General features: G+C 53.8%; 1 protein-coding gene across 2 annotated transcripts in view; it reads right to left on the reverse strand.

Annotated features, from left to right (window-relative positions):
• Nucleotides 1–15,649, reverse strand: part of SMAD7 (SMAD family member 7) — a 30,470-nt gene extending 14,821 nt beyond the window's left edge. The window contains exons 1-3 of one of the 2 annotated variants that reach the window (XM_004466206.5): nucleotides 13,468–15,649; nucleotides 12,151–12,204; nucleotides 6,386–6,457 (exon numbers count right to left, since the gene is read on the reverse strand). In XM_004466206.5, the coding sequence (XP_004466263.2) occupies nucleotides 6,386–6,457; nucleotides 12,151–12,204; nucleotides 13,468–14,071 (730 nt within the window). In that variant the 5' untranslated portion in view covers nucleotides 14,072–15,649. Of the gene's footprint in view, nucleotides 1–6,385; nucleotides 6,461–12,150; nucleotides 12,205–13,467 lie in introns of both variants that reach the window. The other variant, XM_004466205.5, reaches the window with a different exon arrangement.
• Nucleotides 15,650–17,846: the final 2,197 nt, after the last annotated feature.

The raw sequence follows: 17,846 nt of genomic DNA on the forward strand, positions 1-17,846 counted from the left end.
CTCTTCCCCTGGCAGAAAGGTCGGGCTCGGAAAACTAAGCAGAGGGAACTTTCCTCCCTCCCCTTTTGCTGCATGGAAAAGGGAAGGTCGAACAACCAACCCTGAGATGAGCCTGCGTCTTCAGGTAAAGCAAGCCAGAGAAGCTTCCGGCCCCATGTGCCCACCCATCGATGTGCCCAGGAGCCTCAGAGGGGCTCTGGAAACAAGTGTCCACACCAGCAGATACCAGGCCCCTAAGAGAAGTCTCTCCATTTTCCTTCTGTATTGATTATCCAAATATGTGCATGGATTTAAAAAAGCTATCATGGGTCAACTTTGGGTGGGTGGTAAAATGCCCATAACATAAAATTTACCATGAGTGATATTTGGTACATCACAATATTGTGCCACCATCATCAGTATCTAGCTCCAGAAGTCACCCCAAAAAGAATCCCCATATCACGGGTCACTTTTACAACGTCATTCACAATGGCACAGCAAAATGGAGGAAGGTGTGTGATTAATGACCGCTTTCCCTCAAATGTTTCTAAAATAAGCAAAAATATCATTTAAGAAGAAGTTCAGTAAAAGACTCAAATTCTTCACCGTGGGAGCCTATCTGGAATCACAGGGAAACCTGGCACCTCCCCTCTGCCTAGAGAAACACCGCAGACACTGCCCAGCAGAACACAAGCTCCTTGGGCTCCGGCACCAGCACTGCAAATACCTGGGGCACTTCAAGGGCTACTGATGCTTGGGTCCCACTGATGGAATTTGTTTTGCAAGACCCCAAGTGATTCTGATGTGAAGCCAGTCTGAAGACCACAGCCCACCACCTGTTTTTCTGCTACCAGGCTAAGACACCTCCTTTGAAAGTGCTGCTCTAGCCTCAAGGCCTAAACTAAGGTGAAAAAATACCAGCCTTGGGTCAGAACACTGCAAGGAGCAGTATCATGGCACAGCAAAAGCAACAACAGAGAAGCCAAGATCTTGAGGGCTCGAGAGACATCTGGACACTACAGACAGGGCAGATAATCTCAGGAATTTGGCACCGTGTCAGCGGCCTTACCTTGGAATATATGCTCCCCAATTTAACAGAGTTAAGACTCATTTATAATTTCCCTACTCATGGCTCTTCTGCCCCCTTTATCTGAACCTAAAATTAGCACTATACTCATTAAATATATGTCCCAGAGACTTCAATCTTCGGTCTGTTCATATGCTGGTTGAACCCTGAATATCAGTAGTGTTGCAACACCTACTGTCCAGTTCATTGGACTTGCCCAGGACAGCTAATAAAAAGATGATGATGGACAACGTCCATTCCAAAAAACAGAGAGTATCTACAACTACAAGCAACACAGTTCCATCCACCTGCTCCATGGGCTCTAAGCCCCTCTCTCAGTCAGAAGCAGAGTGGGCATCACCATCCAAAATCCTCAAGACTGAGGAATGAATAATCATCAGAGGGGAATGAAACTGTGGACTAAAGTAGACTTATGGCTATTCTACTAACGGAAGAACTTGTAACGATATAAAAGGCAGTGGCCACCAGAGGTCCTGAAGGGAGGATGAGGGAAGAATAGGTGTAACTTGGGGCATTTTGGGGACATTGGAATTGTTCTGTATGCCATTGCAATAACGGATACAGGTCATTATACATTTTGTCAAAACCTATAAAACTATAACATAAACTATAGACCGTGGTTAGTAGCAATGCTTCAACGTGTTCATCAATTGTAACTAATGTACCACACTAATGAAAGATGTTGTTAATGGGGGAAAGTGTGGGAAGGGAGGGGTGAGGTATATGGGAATCCCTGTATTTTCGATGTAACATTTATAGAGTCTAAAATTTCTTTAAAAGAGTAAATAAATAATAATAAAAGAAGCAAAAGGAGCCAAATCACGAGTCCTCTGACATCTCCTCCCTTTTCACTGCCCCTCTGGCTCTGAGCTTGCCACGGAGGTCCCATACATCCAGAAGTCCATCCCCCCCACCCCCCACAGCCAGGCTCTGCTAAGGGAAGGCTGGGCCTGGGCTGGGGGGGGCGGTCGGGGGTTCTGTGTACTAGGCTGCAGCCAGAAGCTACAAGGAACCTAGCCACTCCCCTGGTGGACCAGGCCTGCTCTGACCTCAGGCAGGAAGCAGCTGCCCATCTAGCTCCACACTTAAAATGTTGTCAACCTGTGTTTAACCCCTGCCTGCCCTCCTGATTCTTTCCAGTGACCTCAGCTGGTCTTCGCCAGCCAGTGGGTGTGCACCCAGAAAGCCTGCCTTAGCCCCGAGCCATCGAGCTGGCCTTTGCGGAGATCCACACTGGCACTTCTCACACGGTGGCCTTGGGAGGGGCATGTGCTGGTCCATCTGACTCGCCCCCAAGCCCATGCTCCTCCTTAGCCACTTGGATAAACTGCCAGCTTGGCTGCAGACTCACGCCTCTGGTAGTAGAGGCTTGTTCCCAGAGGCCAGCCAGGGATGGAGACAACATTAAAAAACAGCAACAGGCTCCCAGGCCCAGGTCCCGGGTCAGTTACAATTTCAAGCCAGGCAAAAAAACTGTTCACATGCAGCTGAACAACTTTCCTCAAAGCAGAATGGAGCAATCTTTACTAAGCCACTTGGGTTTGAGCCCAAGTTGACAGCAGACTCAGCCAGGACTGCATTTTCGGACGATAGCCGTAGTTTTGGAGGCTCTCCTCTGCAGCTAACATAGATCCCAGCAGGGATCAAAGAGGAGGAGAAAGACATTCCTGGAGTGGCTGCTGACCGGGACACACCATCATCACCCAGACTTGGGAAGGAGAAGTCATTAAGGATTCTTAAGACCTCAAGCAAAGTAGATGGCCAAGCCTGGGTTCCCTCCAAGAAGCACAGCTTTGCACGGCCAAGAGATGGGGTTCCCTCAAATCCCAAAAGGCACATCCGTATGTTTTGTCTCCCTTGCTTTCCACCTCCTTTCTTGAGATCCAGGTTGGCATGACTTTTGGAGTTTAAAGAACTACAAATCCTTGCTCTAACCTCCAATCCCTGGCCTAACCAGGGAGGTCTCTATATGGCTGTGGCCCAGCCAGCTGCAGACACTGTATAAAGGAGGCGGCTGGAGGAGGAGTAGGCAGTTGAATAACCTATTACTCTCCAGTGAGGTGGGACTCCTTCCACCCACCCAAACCAGGACAGTATGCGGGGCTGAAGGATAAACCCCCAGAAACCCCAGATGGAGGCTGCAACAAGACTGGACTCATGCTTTTAATTATCAGTGACAGTGGAAGCCCTTGGGGTAAATCCTTTCCACTTCCACCACTGAGCAGAACCTAGAAGCTTCCCGTCTATGTCAGACTTCTCCACCGTGGGTCTTCCTGGACCACGACACATTTGGGTTCAAGCAACAGCGAGGGCCTGTTCCGGAGTTTCACACCTTCCAAGAGGCAGCCACACCCAGTGAGCTTAACTCAGGCTGCCAAATCACAGTGCACAGTCAACCCACCAACATAGCCCCCCGAGAACTGCCCCGATGTCACACGACCCATGAGAGGGGTCCCAATCTAACCCAGAGCCTTCCTGTGAGCACCTGCACACTTCCTTGTCTCCACACATTTCTATTTCCCCTATGTCTGCAGCATACGCACTGTATCGGGAGGCCGGCTGTCAGAAATAAAAGTACAACCTCCTGGAGCCAAATCACAGCCTTCTAAAAATGTCCCATTTTCCCATTCGGAGAACACCTGCAGGGAAGGGTATGTTCCACCGCAAGCCCCGAAGGAGCGGGCCTGTCCTCTCACCAGCCAGCACCGAGTGGCCAGGCTGGGTTTCCAGCATGCTGCCAGTGCCCCCAGGCTCCAGCCGCCCACCCCTCTTCAAGGGCATCTCGGTAGCTAGGGGTGCAGGAAAGGGCAGCGCCAGCCCTGGAGTCACCCCGGTATTTCGAGAGGGGGCATTCCTCTGAACACACCCCCACCCCCACCCCCACCCCCACCGAGGCACCACATTTTCACATTCGGCTCTTTTTCCTTTCCCTTCTTCCTTTGCCAAAAGAATCAAGCCCTGGCTCCTGCTCCGGACCTTCCTCCCACCCTAAACTGAGCCCCATTCATTAAGCTCGCTCTCAGCCAGGGCAGGGCAGGAAGGAAAACAGCACACAGAGCCTGTGAAAGAGACACTCAGAGGGGTTATTTCAAGGGGGGAGAGGGAGAAAGCCCTTGCAGGCATTTTCACTGTTCCCCTCCTTGATGCCACACTTGCACCCTCCCCCGCTCCTCCCCCCATTCTGCCACAGCCAGCACTGGCTCCCGCCCCACCAGCTCCGCTAACCCCTTCCCCTATCCGGCAGGGCTCAGCCACCACAACCCTCTCTGGGGCCGCTGGCCTCACCCTCTGCAAGGCAGACACACCCAGCCTCCCCCCCACCCCACCCCCCAGTGGAAAGATCAACTTCTTAAAAGGAGGAGGTTCGGGCTTTCTATATTTGCAAAACCCACTGCTCTGCCCCTGGGCCACTAAAATCATCTTTTCAGGGGCATTCTTGCAACAAAAGGTGTTGACCTACATTTTCACCATGCCCATCACCTTCCCTCCAGACACCCCCAGCCCAGTGACATCAACCCCCAAAACAGTTTCTACACCACCCCCACCGCCCATGGCACGTTATTCGTACACTGCTGCAACTCCCAACGGAAAGAAGAAAAGTGCTCAAACTTTGAAGCCTTGGGAATTAGTAAATCAAGAGCTAAAATTCAAAACAAATGCTCTTTCATGTGGAGGCTGTTTTTTTTGGGCTTTCTCTTTTCTTTCTTTCTTTTTTTTTTTTTTTTTGCTGTTTTGTTAGACCAGGAGATCCCTTCAGACACTCCACTCCTGCCTCGCAGCTCATTAATCTAAAGGGCTACAATTACCTTGATGGAGGGGGGAGGAGTTTTGAATTGTTTCTAGGACTGGAACAAAAAAGCCCACCTATCTGAGAAGGGGCCAGGATCAGTGTTGGGCCAGCTCGCAGCCTGATGTCAGCCTGATGTCATTTCCTCCAGCCAGGAGACAGACAAGATGTTATCAATAAGACAAACCTTCCGAAAAGCCCCTTTCAAAAGCTACCACTTCCCTTGCTTATTTCATGTGGTTCAGAGAGGCCAAGACTCCTCCCTGCAACTTCAGGATTTAAAAAATAAAACCATCTAACAACATCCTGAGTGTGTTATTTTGCTCAGACCCTTTCCTCGGCCTTCTTTCTTTCAGGAACTCCCCCACCCTTAGAAAGCAGAGAAGATGCAGTTCTCCTGTGCTGCCTCTCTCCCTTTCCCAGCAGCTTGGGGCCATACCCACCCTGGGCTGCCCCCTCTCTCCAGATCCCGCTTTTTCCTGCTCAGTTCTCATTAGAAGCTTTGAGTCAACAATACCCTCTCTCTGACAACAGTCAGAGTATATAGTGCACTGAAATAAAAACAAACAAGGGTCTCCCTAAAGACATTCTCAGCAAGCTCAATTCCTGGAGAAGGCCAGGGAGGGAAATAGCCAAAATGAACCGAGCCCAGGCCACGCACGGAGGTAATGCCTGACAAATTCATCAGAGGTCACCTCACCAAGAGGGTGCACGATGCCCCCCCACCCAACACAGTTTTACAGCTTCCATCTAAGCTGACTCCATCCCAAGTCCCTAAGGCAAGAAATGCCAAATGCACAGAAATCTGTTGGAATTTTTTTTTTTCAGATTACTTTCATTCTTGCTTCAGCTAGTCTTAGAAAATCCAGTGGTGATATATCACAGTGGGAAAAACAGGTGGAAAGAGGATGTCAGAAAAAAAAACTAAAAACGGCTCGCATTTACTTTGCCAAGTTTCTGTTTACTGCCCCTCCTCTCAAATCCCTCAGGGACTTGCTCAATTCTTCCAAGCCCATAGAGACCCCAGGACCACTGCCTGGCATCACAGGCCCTCCCCGACGCCACGGGCCCTGCCGTCTGCAGGGCCCCGCGGCTTAAAGGACATGCATTCTGAACTCTCAGCCTTCCCCCCTGGGCTGTCTTCAACAAGCTCTGGCAGGGTGGAGCCAAGCCATTCAAGGCACTAGGCACAGAGGGCAAGGGCAAACAACAGCACAGACTTAGGTGCCGGGGACACCAAAGGCACCGAGTGGAAGCAGCCAAGGGGAAGCAGCCGGGAGCTGCTTGAACACAAAACACTTTCCAGCACGAAACCGGGCTCCAGCTGCCCCCCTCTCCCCCCATTTCCCCATTCGTGGAGCGGGCCCAGTGTTCTGATGAGGAGGGGACTGCAGGAGCACAAGCTAAAGGGCGCTGGTGTCACCAAGGTCCACCCAACTGACCACACATAAAGTGGAAGAACACTGCCTCGACAGTCTCCTGTTACTTCGCCATACTTGGAACCGCTAGGAAAGTCGGAGAAAACGTCTTACCTGAAAGCCCCCCAGGGGCCAGATAATTCGTTCCCCCTGTTTCAGCGGAGGAAGGCACAGCATCTGGACAGTCTGCTGTGGGTTTGAAAAGGGGAGACAAATAAATGCATAAATAAATAAATGGAAACACCAAGATTAATTTTTAAGCACATTCTAAACAGCATTAGAGAGACCGCACATTCCATAGGGCTGACTCGCAGCCGTGATGCTGATTAATGTCTGCTCAGGCTTCGCCCCCCATCATAAGACAGACCACGGCACCTTGTCACCGTCTGGGCTACAGGCGGCCAGTTAATCATTAGTCCAGTCAGACTCAGTCACAAACTGGCTGGAATTTCTTTTATTATAAGTCCTCCATTTAGGAAATCAGGTAGTTCCCAAGGTCCAGAGAGGTTTGGGCTCAACTTTCTCAACCTTGGCCACTCTCTTCTCCCCACTCCCTGCAAACTTTAGCAAAGCCCCCTTGCTTGGATCCAGGGGCCTCTCTCTGCCACTGCCACTGACAGAGTATCCACTCTCGTCTTTTAAAGACAGACTTTCCAGCTTTTTTGGACATTCTCTCTCAAGACTGATGTTGGGCTGAGAGTTTCTTTCTCCTTTTTAATTGAGGTATAACTTAAGTACAGCAAAGCATACAAATCTGAAGTACGAGTCAATGAATTTTACTCATGTGTACACCTGTGTAACCATCACCAGGTCAAGACAGAACATTCTCAGGGCCCCAGCAGGCTCTGAGCTGGAGGGAAGATGTTCTGTCTCCTCCTTCAAGGCCAGTCCAAACCCCCATCTCTGGAAAACTTCCCAGACAACCCCAGACCTGCAAATTCCCTTCTGGCACCCAGCACTTGGCGTTTTCTTCTGCTGTCTTAACTGATATTTTACATTCAGCTTCTGTCTGCCCGAACTAGAATCTAAGCTTCTCTTCAACTTCTTTGGCACTCTCAGGTGCTCAGGCACAGTGACTTACATGTTAATGAGGATAATGGCGATTCCAGCTCAGAAAAAGACTGGCTCATAACCTCCCTCCAAACAATTAAGAGAGAAAATAATGCCCATGAACCACAACTAATTGGTCCCATGAAACAAAAATACATAAGACCCTATCAGCTGATCATTCACCATTCCCAAGGCCAAACCTTCCGAGGTCCACACAGAAAGCCTGGCTCAGGAAAGAGGCCCCCCAGCACAGCAGCAAACACACCAGGATGGATGGTACAGGATCCCGCTCCCACCCCAGGGCTGCCAGCGGGATATCCCTGGGCTGCGCACTGCCAGTTTCCAACTGCAACGACTGGGCCACACTGGCAAGCATGGCAGCCAAAGCAACCACCAGCCTGAGGGCAAGCAGACGCGGGAGGCCCTTGCTGGTAGCAGCATTTCCTGATAAACAGAAGGTGTGGCACAGTCTGCCCTTCAGAGAGCCCCAAACCACCCCTGGGCTTCGGGCTGCATCGTACCCTCTGAGATTCTAACCCAGGGTCCCTCCCTCTACCGCATTCTCTGACATTCTCTCTTGGGCTGGAAAAATAACTTTTCAAGAACTCTCCTAAACAGCACTGGGGAGGGGGAAGCGAAGGAGTGGCAGCGAGCAGGGGAAGAGAAGACTGTGGGTGTAATCTCCTTTTATCAGTGTAAAGTATAAATCCTACCAGGAATATACAGGTTTACAGGATACACTTAATCAAATGGAAAACAATGGAGGGAGGCAGGAAGTGCAGTTACTTGTTAAATGGTGTATAGCCTGCACTTCCAAAACTACTTTGATGGCCTTCACCGGGTTCTAGAGATAGGCTTCTCAACCCCGTTTTTCACCCATCCACCCCTGAACGTTTTTCACCCATCCACCCCTGAACGGAAGATATCCCTACATCAAACAGGATGACTTCTCCACGGCCACTCCCCACCACTCCCCACCGAGCTTTGGCTGGCTGCATTCCAGGGGCAAGGTGTGTTTCAAAGGAAGAGCCCTGCCTCTCAGGGCAGAGCTGGGACCACAGTCAGGGTGTCAGCCTGTCTCAGATCAAAGGTAAGCCAGCCCCACACTGGCAACCACAAGCGTTTTTATGAAATGGTGCTCTGCCCTTCTGCAGCGCCTTTGATCTCAAGAGGGATTTACAAATACTAATTAGGCCTCCCAACCACCCCTGCGAAGCAGCGAAGTATACGTGTTCTCGACACGCATCTGGGTAAACTGAGGTGTCTCTGACTAGCTCCAGGGGCCACCCAGAGAGCTGGGCTACACTCCAGAGTCCAGCTCCTATCCAGGGTTCTTCCTCCCGAGCCAGGAGCCAGGCCCCGGAGTCCCAACCCTCTTCTTGAGGTGGCCAGGCGAGACAAAGACAGTCTTGGCTGGATTAGCCTCGAGCTGCTGCCGGGCTGGTAAAGGTCAAATGGTCCACTCCACCGTCCCTCGCCCAGAAAAAAGATCCGCAGAGATGCACAGAGACAGAAGGTTGTCGAGGTGTCAACCTCTGCCTGTGCTTCTTCCTCCTCAAAGCCGGGCTGGGGGACCTCAGAAGCTCTAGGCCATTCCAGCTTCCATCCACCACTCAGTATTACCAAGAACCCAGCAAGTGCTAGGTTCTGAGAAGAAAAAAAAAATCCATTCCCTTCTCCTTGCAGCTCGGACAGAATCTGCGAAAACTCAAGACTATGGAGGACGGAAGGTAGGGGCTGCTGAAACTGGCACAAGGGGAGGGAGCTGGGAGTCCCCGTAAGCGTCTCTCCCCAAGAGAAATGTTTCCTGGAGAGCCAGGCTATTCCTATCAACTTGGTTCTGAGCTTCCTAAGGATTGTTGGGGACAGGGGAGCCTCCCCACCCCAATATAGCCCAAGTTCCAAGTGCCCTGGCTCTTCCCCAGGTACTTTCCCCCAACCCAGAGCTCAAAGGAATCATCGGATTCCAATCTGAAGGCTGGTTGGTACAGTATCAGCACTGTAGAATGAATGAATGAACCAATGAATGATCCAACCTCACTCTTTCATCTGGATTTAAAACAAGGTCTTGGATAAGTTAAGAGGCAAAGACAGGGCCAGACCTCAGGTCAAGATGCCGGACTTCTTTACGAGGCATTCAGAGACTACATCTCCCACTGCGCAGTGACCACCACCTGGGTTCCCCTGATCCCCAGCCCAAGCAAGCTCGGCTGGCATAACACACACGCCATTCCTCCAGCCTTTCAGACCATCAGATACAGAAGACACAGACAGCAGAGTCCACACAGCAACCTCCTTATCCCCCACCCCTGCAAACTCCCCCTCGATAAACTGAGATCTATTTTTCAAATGCATGTTCTTATTCCTTACGAGACAGGACTCTTCTGCCTTCTGACAGCCACCAGCTACAGCTCCTAGGTTCAGCTGTACCTACAGAGAGCCTTCGCAGAGTACGCTGCTAGCCTAGAACCACTCAGCACCCAGGTACAGGAAGGCCAGGCCCTCCCACAGGCTGCTGCAGTGGAGTGACTTTAACCATAGCAAAGCGGCGCTCCCAGCCTCAAGCCATCAAGCTCCTCCAAAGGCTGCAGGGGTTCTGGACCCCAGCCCTTCCCAAGCTGGAGGCAGGGAAAGGATTCCCAAAGCTATGCAAGCACTAACAGTTGTTCACTGTAAAATCTTATGCTTGGTTTGTACCTTAGTAACCCAAGACCAAAAAATTCAATGTTGGAGCTTAGAAACTTAAGAATGTTAAGAAGCCATCTAAATTCCCAGGCTGATTACTCCCCATCTATGAATGGGGGGGGCGGTTTAAAACCTGGGGCAGCACCCATCTGGGTGTCTAGCCTCAACACCAGCAAAACCAGCCCCAGACCTGCCCTGCCCCACCCCCCAACCCACCCACTCTTATCCCTAAGGCCCCTCCAGTCACGGACCTGGCAGCCCTCCAAGGCACCAGGACAATAACTTTTTCAAGGGAGCTTCGCCCCTGCCATCCCCAACAGTCCTCCCCAACTGTGCCTCTTCTAATATCTCTTTGTTTTAAACAAAATGTTTTGGGTGAGTAACCAGCTATTTGAATTTCCGATTAGCAGGTTAATCACTTCCTAGTGACTGATCTGGAGAACTTGTCTCCCCCTTGGAAATGGCACATTCCTGTCTTCGTGGCTTCTCTGTTTACACACATTTTGCTACCTAATGTCAACACTTACTAATGAATAAATATATCACTCCACTCACCGAAAATGAGGTCTGGCTTGGCAGAATGGCTGCTTAAGTCCTGAGAATAGATATATCCCAGTTTGCAGGAAACCCAAGAGTGTCTTTGCTTTTTAAGAGACTTCTGCGAACATAGCCTTTACCCCTGGGGCCAAAGGGACTGTTCTGTGTTTCTTTTAAGGAAAACCTTCACATTTAAAGAAAAGGAAAGGGGAAAAAAAAAAAAAAAAAAACCACAACAGGGCAAAGATGGCCCCGTGGAGAACAAGCTTCAAGAAAGATTTTTGAACCTTTAAGCCAAAATCCCAGTGGAGTTAAATTTCTTTCAGAAAACAGAGGTCGGTAAATTTCAGTTAAGGTTTGTTGAAAATACAGAGAGCCGGTTATCTCCTCATTAATGACCACTTATCTGGTGTTTTGTAAATCGAAAGCAAAATATCATATGCTTTGCAGGCCATTTATTAGACAGGCACTGAGGCAAGCAGCAACGCCTGCCTGCCCAACCTGAGGAGCCAGCAGGCTCCTGGGAGGCCTGGACGTGGAGCACGGACTTCGGTTACGCTGTTCATTAAAGTCTTTAATTTATGACAACGCCCCAGTAGAACTTTTAATTGGGGGGGGGGAGCCCAACAGTCAGAACTCATGAGGCAGAAGGGCTTGTAGAATTCCAGGAGCTAAATGGTGCCCAACCCTCCTTTTCCTTCTCCCAGAACCCTGGCAAAATAAAAATGTCACAAGCTTTACATTTTTCAGACACCAGTATACGCGCACAAAGACAAAAGTTATAATCCACACTTGCAGCAAATAAATCTCCCACGATCAGAAGGGGCTCCAGGAAACTGGGGCTCCTCCCTGTCATCAGCTCCAAGTCCCAGCCATGCCGAACCTCTCCACCCCCCCCACTCCACGGTCTCTACTGAGGGTAGGCGCCCTCCTGCTGCCAGCCAAAGTTGAATGCAGACAACCGCAAGCGAGCTGGTGCCAGCCTCCAATGGGCTTCTGCCCTGGCCCCTGGCCATCCGGTTACAAAGCAACAGGCAGGCAGAGCTATGCTAAAAACTTTCATGGCCCCTACCAAGAATTCTGAAGAGAACTCTGGGAGAATGCTGACTTGTAGGTGACTGGAGCTGGGGGAATTCTTAAAAATGTTCTAAAATCTTACTCCAAACCGAAGTTTTCACTGCACCTCTTTTCCAAACTGTCTTCCCCTGGATCTATTTACCCAATCTTCCCACAGATTCTCCTGGCACTCACAAAGTAGTCTTTGAATTTTGCCATCAACCTATCCTATTTGGCTCCTAAGACATTTCTGTGTGGATCAAAGCTTCCATGTGTTAGAGCTGAGCCAACTTCAGTCACTGAGGGCAAATACATGAAAAAGGAACAAAATATAAAGCATAACTAGGAAACATCTTCATTTAAAAAAAAAAAAAAATGCAGCCACAACAAAAACTCTCTGAAAAATCCATCAAACTTCCAAAAGAGGAAACCGACAAGCTTGGGACAGGCTTAGCACCTCCCCAGATCACCGCCTAGGCATAAAAACTGGGTTCTAGAGGCTCCCTTCCTAACGTAAGACGGAAAGGCTATTTTAAAAATCCTCTACTCACCAGTTGGTTTGAGAAAATCCATCGGGTATCTGGAGTAAGGAGGAGGGGGAGACTCTGGAATTAAAAAAGTGAGAGAAAATAAAGGCCGGGCCATGAGAAAGAGAGATAGAAACTTATGATAACAGAGGCATTCTTTAAGCCCAACTGTTTGTTTTAGCTGTGGGGGTTGGAGGCTGGGCCGCCAGGCGGTGATTGCCTTGATATTTAGCTGTCAGATAAACAAAAGAGGCCGCCTGGCGCCAGCCTCGGCGCTCAGCTCCTCCACGTCTGCGGCCGCCGCCGCCGCGCTCGGCGGGCCCGACTGGAAACCACCGGCTCGGCCCGGGCCGCGCACTTCACAGTTCACCGGGTGGGGGGCCAGAAGCCCCCCAGTCCCGGCCTCCAGACTGCGTTCCCACTTCCCCCGCGTCCCGTCCCACCCACCCCCGCCGGGGGGGGGGGGAGAAGGCGCGGGCTCCCCTCTCACGGCCCTCTGGGGAGGCGCGCCCCAACTTTCCCGGTGAACTTGAAGGGGGGTTGTCTATTGGCGCTGGGCGCCGCCGGCCTCGGATACCGCCCCCCCCCCCCCCACCTCGAGCACACAGGCTCGGGAAAAAGGGAAGGAATGGAAGAGGCCCCAGCGCTGTAAGGTACAGCGACGACAAGGAGGTGCTGGGGCAGCCAGTTCTACAGCCATTCTGTGCTTCCGTGCTAGCAGAAAGGAAAAAGTAGGGGAGACCCAACTTGTCCGGACGCTTTTCTTTACACTCTGGAACTGGCAAGAATTGAAGGTGGCTATCAAGTTCGGCCTTCCATCCTAACCCTCTTTGCCCGGAAGCCCCAAAGCTGTGCGCCCAAGACAGTCTCTGGGCCACTTGTGCCCGGCGTGACTCTCCGTATTTACTGAGAGAGGAGACTTTCCAGTCTTTACAACTCCTGCTTCTCCCAGCCTTCCTAGGCGGGCTTGGACCGAAGCCAACTTGGCCACACACCTCAACGCCTTTCCGGGTGGATGGGGGGAGGCGTGACAGCCCCCTCCCCCTCCTCTGCATCCCCTTGCTGATGCGGAAATGCGGGTGCCCAGTTTTTAACCGCACGTCTGTACAGTGTGTGCAGGCAAGAGACGAGAAAAAACCTGGAAGGGAACCCCCAGGGAGTGTCCCTCGAGTCTCCCCTCCACCCGCACGTCCTTTTTCTACCTTTTCCCCAAGTCTCCTCCCAGGAAGGGATGTACACTTCCCCCGGAGTGTTGTCAACGGTGGGTGGGGTGGGGGTGGCTCCCCTTCCACCATTTAGCGCCGAGGAGGTGGGGAGGGTGGGGGCAGAATAACTTCTTACCTAGTTCGCAGAGTCGGCTAAGGTGATGGGGGTTGCAGCACACCAGCTCAGGGTTGATCTTCCCGTAAGATTCACAGCAACACAGCCTCTTGACTTCCGAGGAATGCCTGAGATCCGGCCACCTGAACACTTTGCACAGCAGGAGGGGGAGCGAATAGGACGAGGGCTGCTGCGCCGGCTGCGCGCCGGCGGGGGTCCCCGGGCCCAACCTGCAGTCCAGGCGGCCGGGCAGCAGGAGGCACGCGGTGCGGGTCCCGCCGCGGGACTCCACGGCCTGGAGCAGCAGCTCCAGCTGCCGCTCCTTCAGTTTCTTGAGCACCGAGTGCGTGAGCGCCTTCAGATCGGCCTCGGCGCCCCCGGCCGAGCCGGCGCCCGCGGCTGGGGGATGGGGATGGTGGTGACCTTTGGCACCTCTGACCGCCTTGCCCAGGCAGCAGCCAGCCCTGCCCGCGCCGCCGCCGGCCCCATGCGCCCGTCCGTCCGTCGCCCCTTCCCCCCGCGGCTCCCCTCCACCTCCCCCCGGGCCCTCCTCCTCGTCCTCGCCGCCGGGCGCACGGCTCCTCCAGAGACGCCGGACGAGCGCAGATCGTTTGGTCCTGAACATGCGGGGCGAGGAGGCGAGGAGAAAAGTCGTTTGCCGGCTAAGGAGCGAACATGACCTCTGCACACCATGAAGAAGTCGGGCGCCGAGTTGGGGCAGCAGGCGCAGGCGACAGCAGCAGCAGCAGGGGCCGGGGCAGGAGCGGCGGCGGCCCGAGGGGCGCTCCGTGGCATGCGCCAGTCTCCCGGAGGCCGGGGCGCGCGCGGGGGCCGGGGGGCGCCCGCCGGGGCTCAGGGGCCTGCGCTCCCTCTGCCCCACCCCGCGCGGCCCGCGCCCTGCGCGGCTTTCGGGCCCCGGCGCGCCCCGGAGAAACGCGGCCGCGGCTTCCCTGGGGGCGGCCGAGCCTGCCCCCGTCGGCGCCTCCACAAAAAGACGTCCCCCCGCAGCGGCTCCCGAGTGTCGGGCTCGCCAGCCTCGGCTTCCTACATGGAAGATCCGCGGGGGCAAAAAACGAGAGGCGCCGGGCTGGGCCGGTGGAGGGAGGAAAAGGGCTCTTTCCCCCTTGCTAAGCAACTTAATTTGGGGGTGGGGAGAAGCAGGCAATTAAAAAAAAAAAAGCAGGCACGCGATTTATTTTTTTCCTCTATATCCTTAGTAACCGGATCTCCTCGAATTCCGTGCACACGAAGACTCCAGGGAGGGGGCCGAGTGGACTTCACCCCGCATGAGATGTCTGGCGAAATAGAGAGTCTCGCTCAAAATCTAAGAACCAAAGAAGCTAAGCCAAAAATGAAAACGCAACCTTCTCACACCCGGGAGGTCTGGGGGCGTCCGGCTGGAGCTGGGGTTTAAAAAAAGAGAATGTTTACAAAGTAGAGCAAGACGTTTGAGGGGTGGAAAAACGTATCCACTAGTTACATCCCCCCCCCCTTTTTTTTTTTCCTTGCAGAGCCCCGCTGGTCTTCTTTTCTTCTGCCAAAAAAAATCGTATGTATTTTTTTAATCCACAGAAACCTCGGGCTTGGCTGCTTCAATCCTCCGCATGTGGGTGTTTTAGGGGAGTCTCTGGGCTTTCCTCCTGGGCTCCCGGGGGCTCCTCCGGTCCTCGGCGGGGACTTCCTCGGGGCTGGCGGGGGCAGAAGATGCTGCGGCGGCGACTGAGCCCCGCGGGGCTGACAGCGCGGGGGAGGGCGGCGCGGCGGCGGGCCCCCGGCGGGTCGGCGCGCTCTCGCCCCCCGGGGCGCAAGCTGCTCGCTAGTGCGGGGGCCGCCGGCGCCCCCTCCCCTGGCAGCGGCTGCCCGCCGGGGCTCCCCGCATGGGCTGCTCGCCCCGACCTGGCGGCGGACAGAGAAGGCCCCGGGGTCCTTTCGCCGCCGCCTCCTCCGAGGTTCTCCTCGTCGCGCCCCGGAGCCTCCTTGTCCCCTGTCCGCCCTCTCCCGGCGCTCGGGTCCTCCTGCCGCCGCCGGGGGCTCGCCGCGCCGCACTCGGGGGCTCCGGGCGCTCGGCGGCTCGGCGCCGGCGGGCTGGCTCCGTCTCGGGCAGCTCTCTCCTGCACGGCGAGGAGACCGAGCACGGCGCCCGGCTGGCTCGGCTGGCGCGGCTCGGGGACAGACTCCTCTGGGCGCCGAGCGAGAGAGCGAGTGTGCCCAGGGCTCACCGCCTCCCGCTAGGCCTCCCGCCCCCGCCCCCTTCCCTCCCCTTTCCTCCCCCTTCCCTCCCCCGCCCCGCACCCGCCGCCGCCGCCTCCCCCCACCCCCCCAGGCCCTCAGCCCGGCTGGTTCCACTGCGCAGTGGCGCGCCCGGCTCCGGCCTCGTCACGTGGCCGTCTAGACACCCTGTCGCTTTAAAAAAAAAAGCGATTGTGTTTCGCAAACAACAGATCGGGTTTCTAAAAGCTATTTCTCCCCCCCCACCCACCCAACCCCTCACCCTTGCCACCCCCTCTCCGATCTAAGAAGGGGGACTACTGGGGAAGGGAGAAAGGTGGGGAGCACAGAGGGCCCCCGGAATCGACTGAGATCCGGCCCGAGTGGAGGAGAAAGGCGGAAAGCCGGGAACACTGGGTTTCGCCGGCGACTTTGGGAGCGGAACGAGGCGGAGAGTGGCTCGTTGGACCCAGCCCGCCGAGCTTCGCCCCAGCTCTTCATTCATTCGTTTTGCTTTAGAGGCCCTGGCGGTGGATCCTTTGGCCGCGCGGGAGGGAAGGGGGAGGAGAGCGCTGCCTCGGTTTAAAAGACATTTACACTGGACTGGACCGAGGCCCTGGGAAGTGCGTGCTGGAGGGAACAGCCGCGCCGCCAAGGGCGGGGAGGCGGCGCGAGCGTGACCTCAGCCGCGGCCGCGCGCTCCCTCCCGCCCTCTCCCGCTCCGGGCTCCGGTTTCTGGGACTGCCTGGAGAAGTGTGTCTAGTGCATAGCTCTGGAATGCATTTGGCAGGCAGTCGAGCTCGGAGGGGCAGCATCGTGGCGGGAGAAGGGAGAGCGCGGAGGCTCGCCCGCCCGCCGCCCGCAGGTTTCCCCCGGGGCCCGGAAGACGGCCGCCTGGCCACCCCGCCCCCCGGAGCGGGAAGGTTACCTCCGGAGCAGACCTGCTTGGGGCAAGCCTGAGCCTGTGGGCTCGTTCTGCGCTCTTCTGGGCTGGGCCCGGGAGCCTGCAGGGTGCTAGGAGTCTGGGAGTTTTTCCCCTGACTCCAGATTCGGGAGAAGCATGTATCTAGCTGGCAGATTACTGCCTGGAAATATTTGGGTAAGTTGATAGGGGAAAGGACCGGAACGCGTTCACAGCATGAAAACTGATGATACTAAGATTCGTACGCTTCAGTCGTTACCAGGCCTCGAGTTGGCATGGTGATTTAACCTCACACAACTTATTCAAAGAAATACGATTTTTTTAAAAAGTCATTTAGAATTGTGAGATCTGGACAACAAAGTCAAAAGAGTGCTTTTTTAAAAATCTTTAGAAAAGGTGAAAGGCACTATTTTCATCCCTCCAGCTAGATTATAAATCCTTAAAAGGCTCAGGTGAATCTCAGACAACTTTATACTTCAGGCTTCTTCACTTCCAGCCACTTTAAGGTGTCTGGCATGCAGTGGATGCTCTTAAAAAATATTTAGGCATCAACACTTAGAGCTGGGTAGGACTTGAAAGGGCATTTGGGCCACTTCCTCCTCTCCCCCAAAAAAATCACCTTTGGAGACATAAATGAGAGAGGGAATCAGCATCGTTGGTGACGTGATTATCTCCAGCAAGGGGGCTATGAAGCTTAGTAGCCTAGAAGACAGCAGATGCCAAGCAGTGCAGAAAAGTGTAGGAAGGGGTGAGAAAGCTGGCACTCTGCATTTGTTTTGTAAGACTTCATAGGCCGCAATTGTATAAAATCGTTATCTTGTTACAAGTCAAAAACGTGGTTTATTGTAAAGGACATTGAAACCCTGTGTGAGTGTAAACCTTCCTAAAGCATACCCTGCAAAAGACAGCAGCCAAGAAGGCCCTGGGGAAAATGGAGCAGGGTTGATCCCATCGTCATGGCCACCTTAAGCCAGAAAAGACAGGAAGGGGATATTTGCGGTGGCTGGGAAATGTCTAATATACTCACCTAAGAAGGGCTAAGAAAGAGTCCTAGACGAGAAGTCAGAAAACTCCATTTCTGGTCTTCTGGGCCCTTCCACTCACCAGTGAAGCCACCTGCACTAGTAACGATCCTCATGTGAGGAGAGCCCTTGACCAGGTTTTAAAAGCTTTCTGGACAAGGTTCCTGCCTCTCGGGCTCCCAATTCCCTCTCCCACCTCTGGACCTCACAAGAAGAAGGCCACTCTCTGAGGGGTCAGGCTCAGCCAT

The sequence above is a fragment of the Dasypus novemcinctus genome, chromosome 16, assembly GCF_030445035.2.
Source record: "Dasypus novemcinctus isolate mDasNov1 chromosome 16, mDasNov1.1.hap2, whole genome shotgun sequence".
In the NCBI taxonomy this organism is placed as follows: domain Eukaryota; kingdom Metazoa; phylum Chordata; class Mammalia; order Cingulata; family Dasypodidae; genus Dasypus; species Dasypus novemcinctus.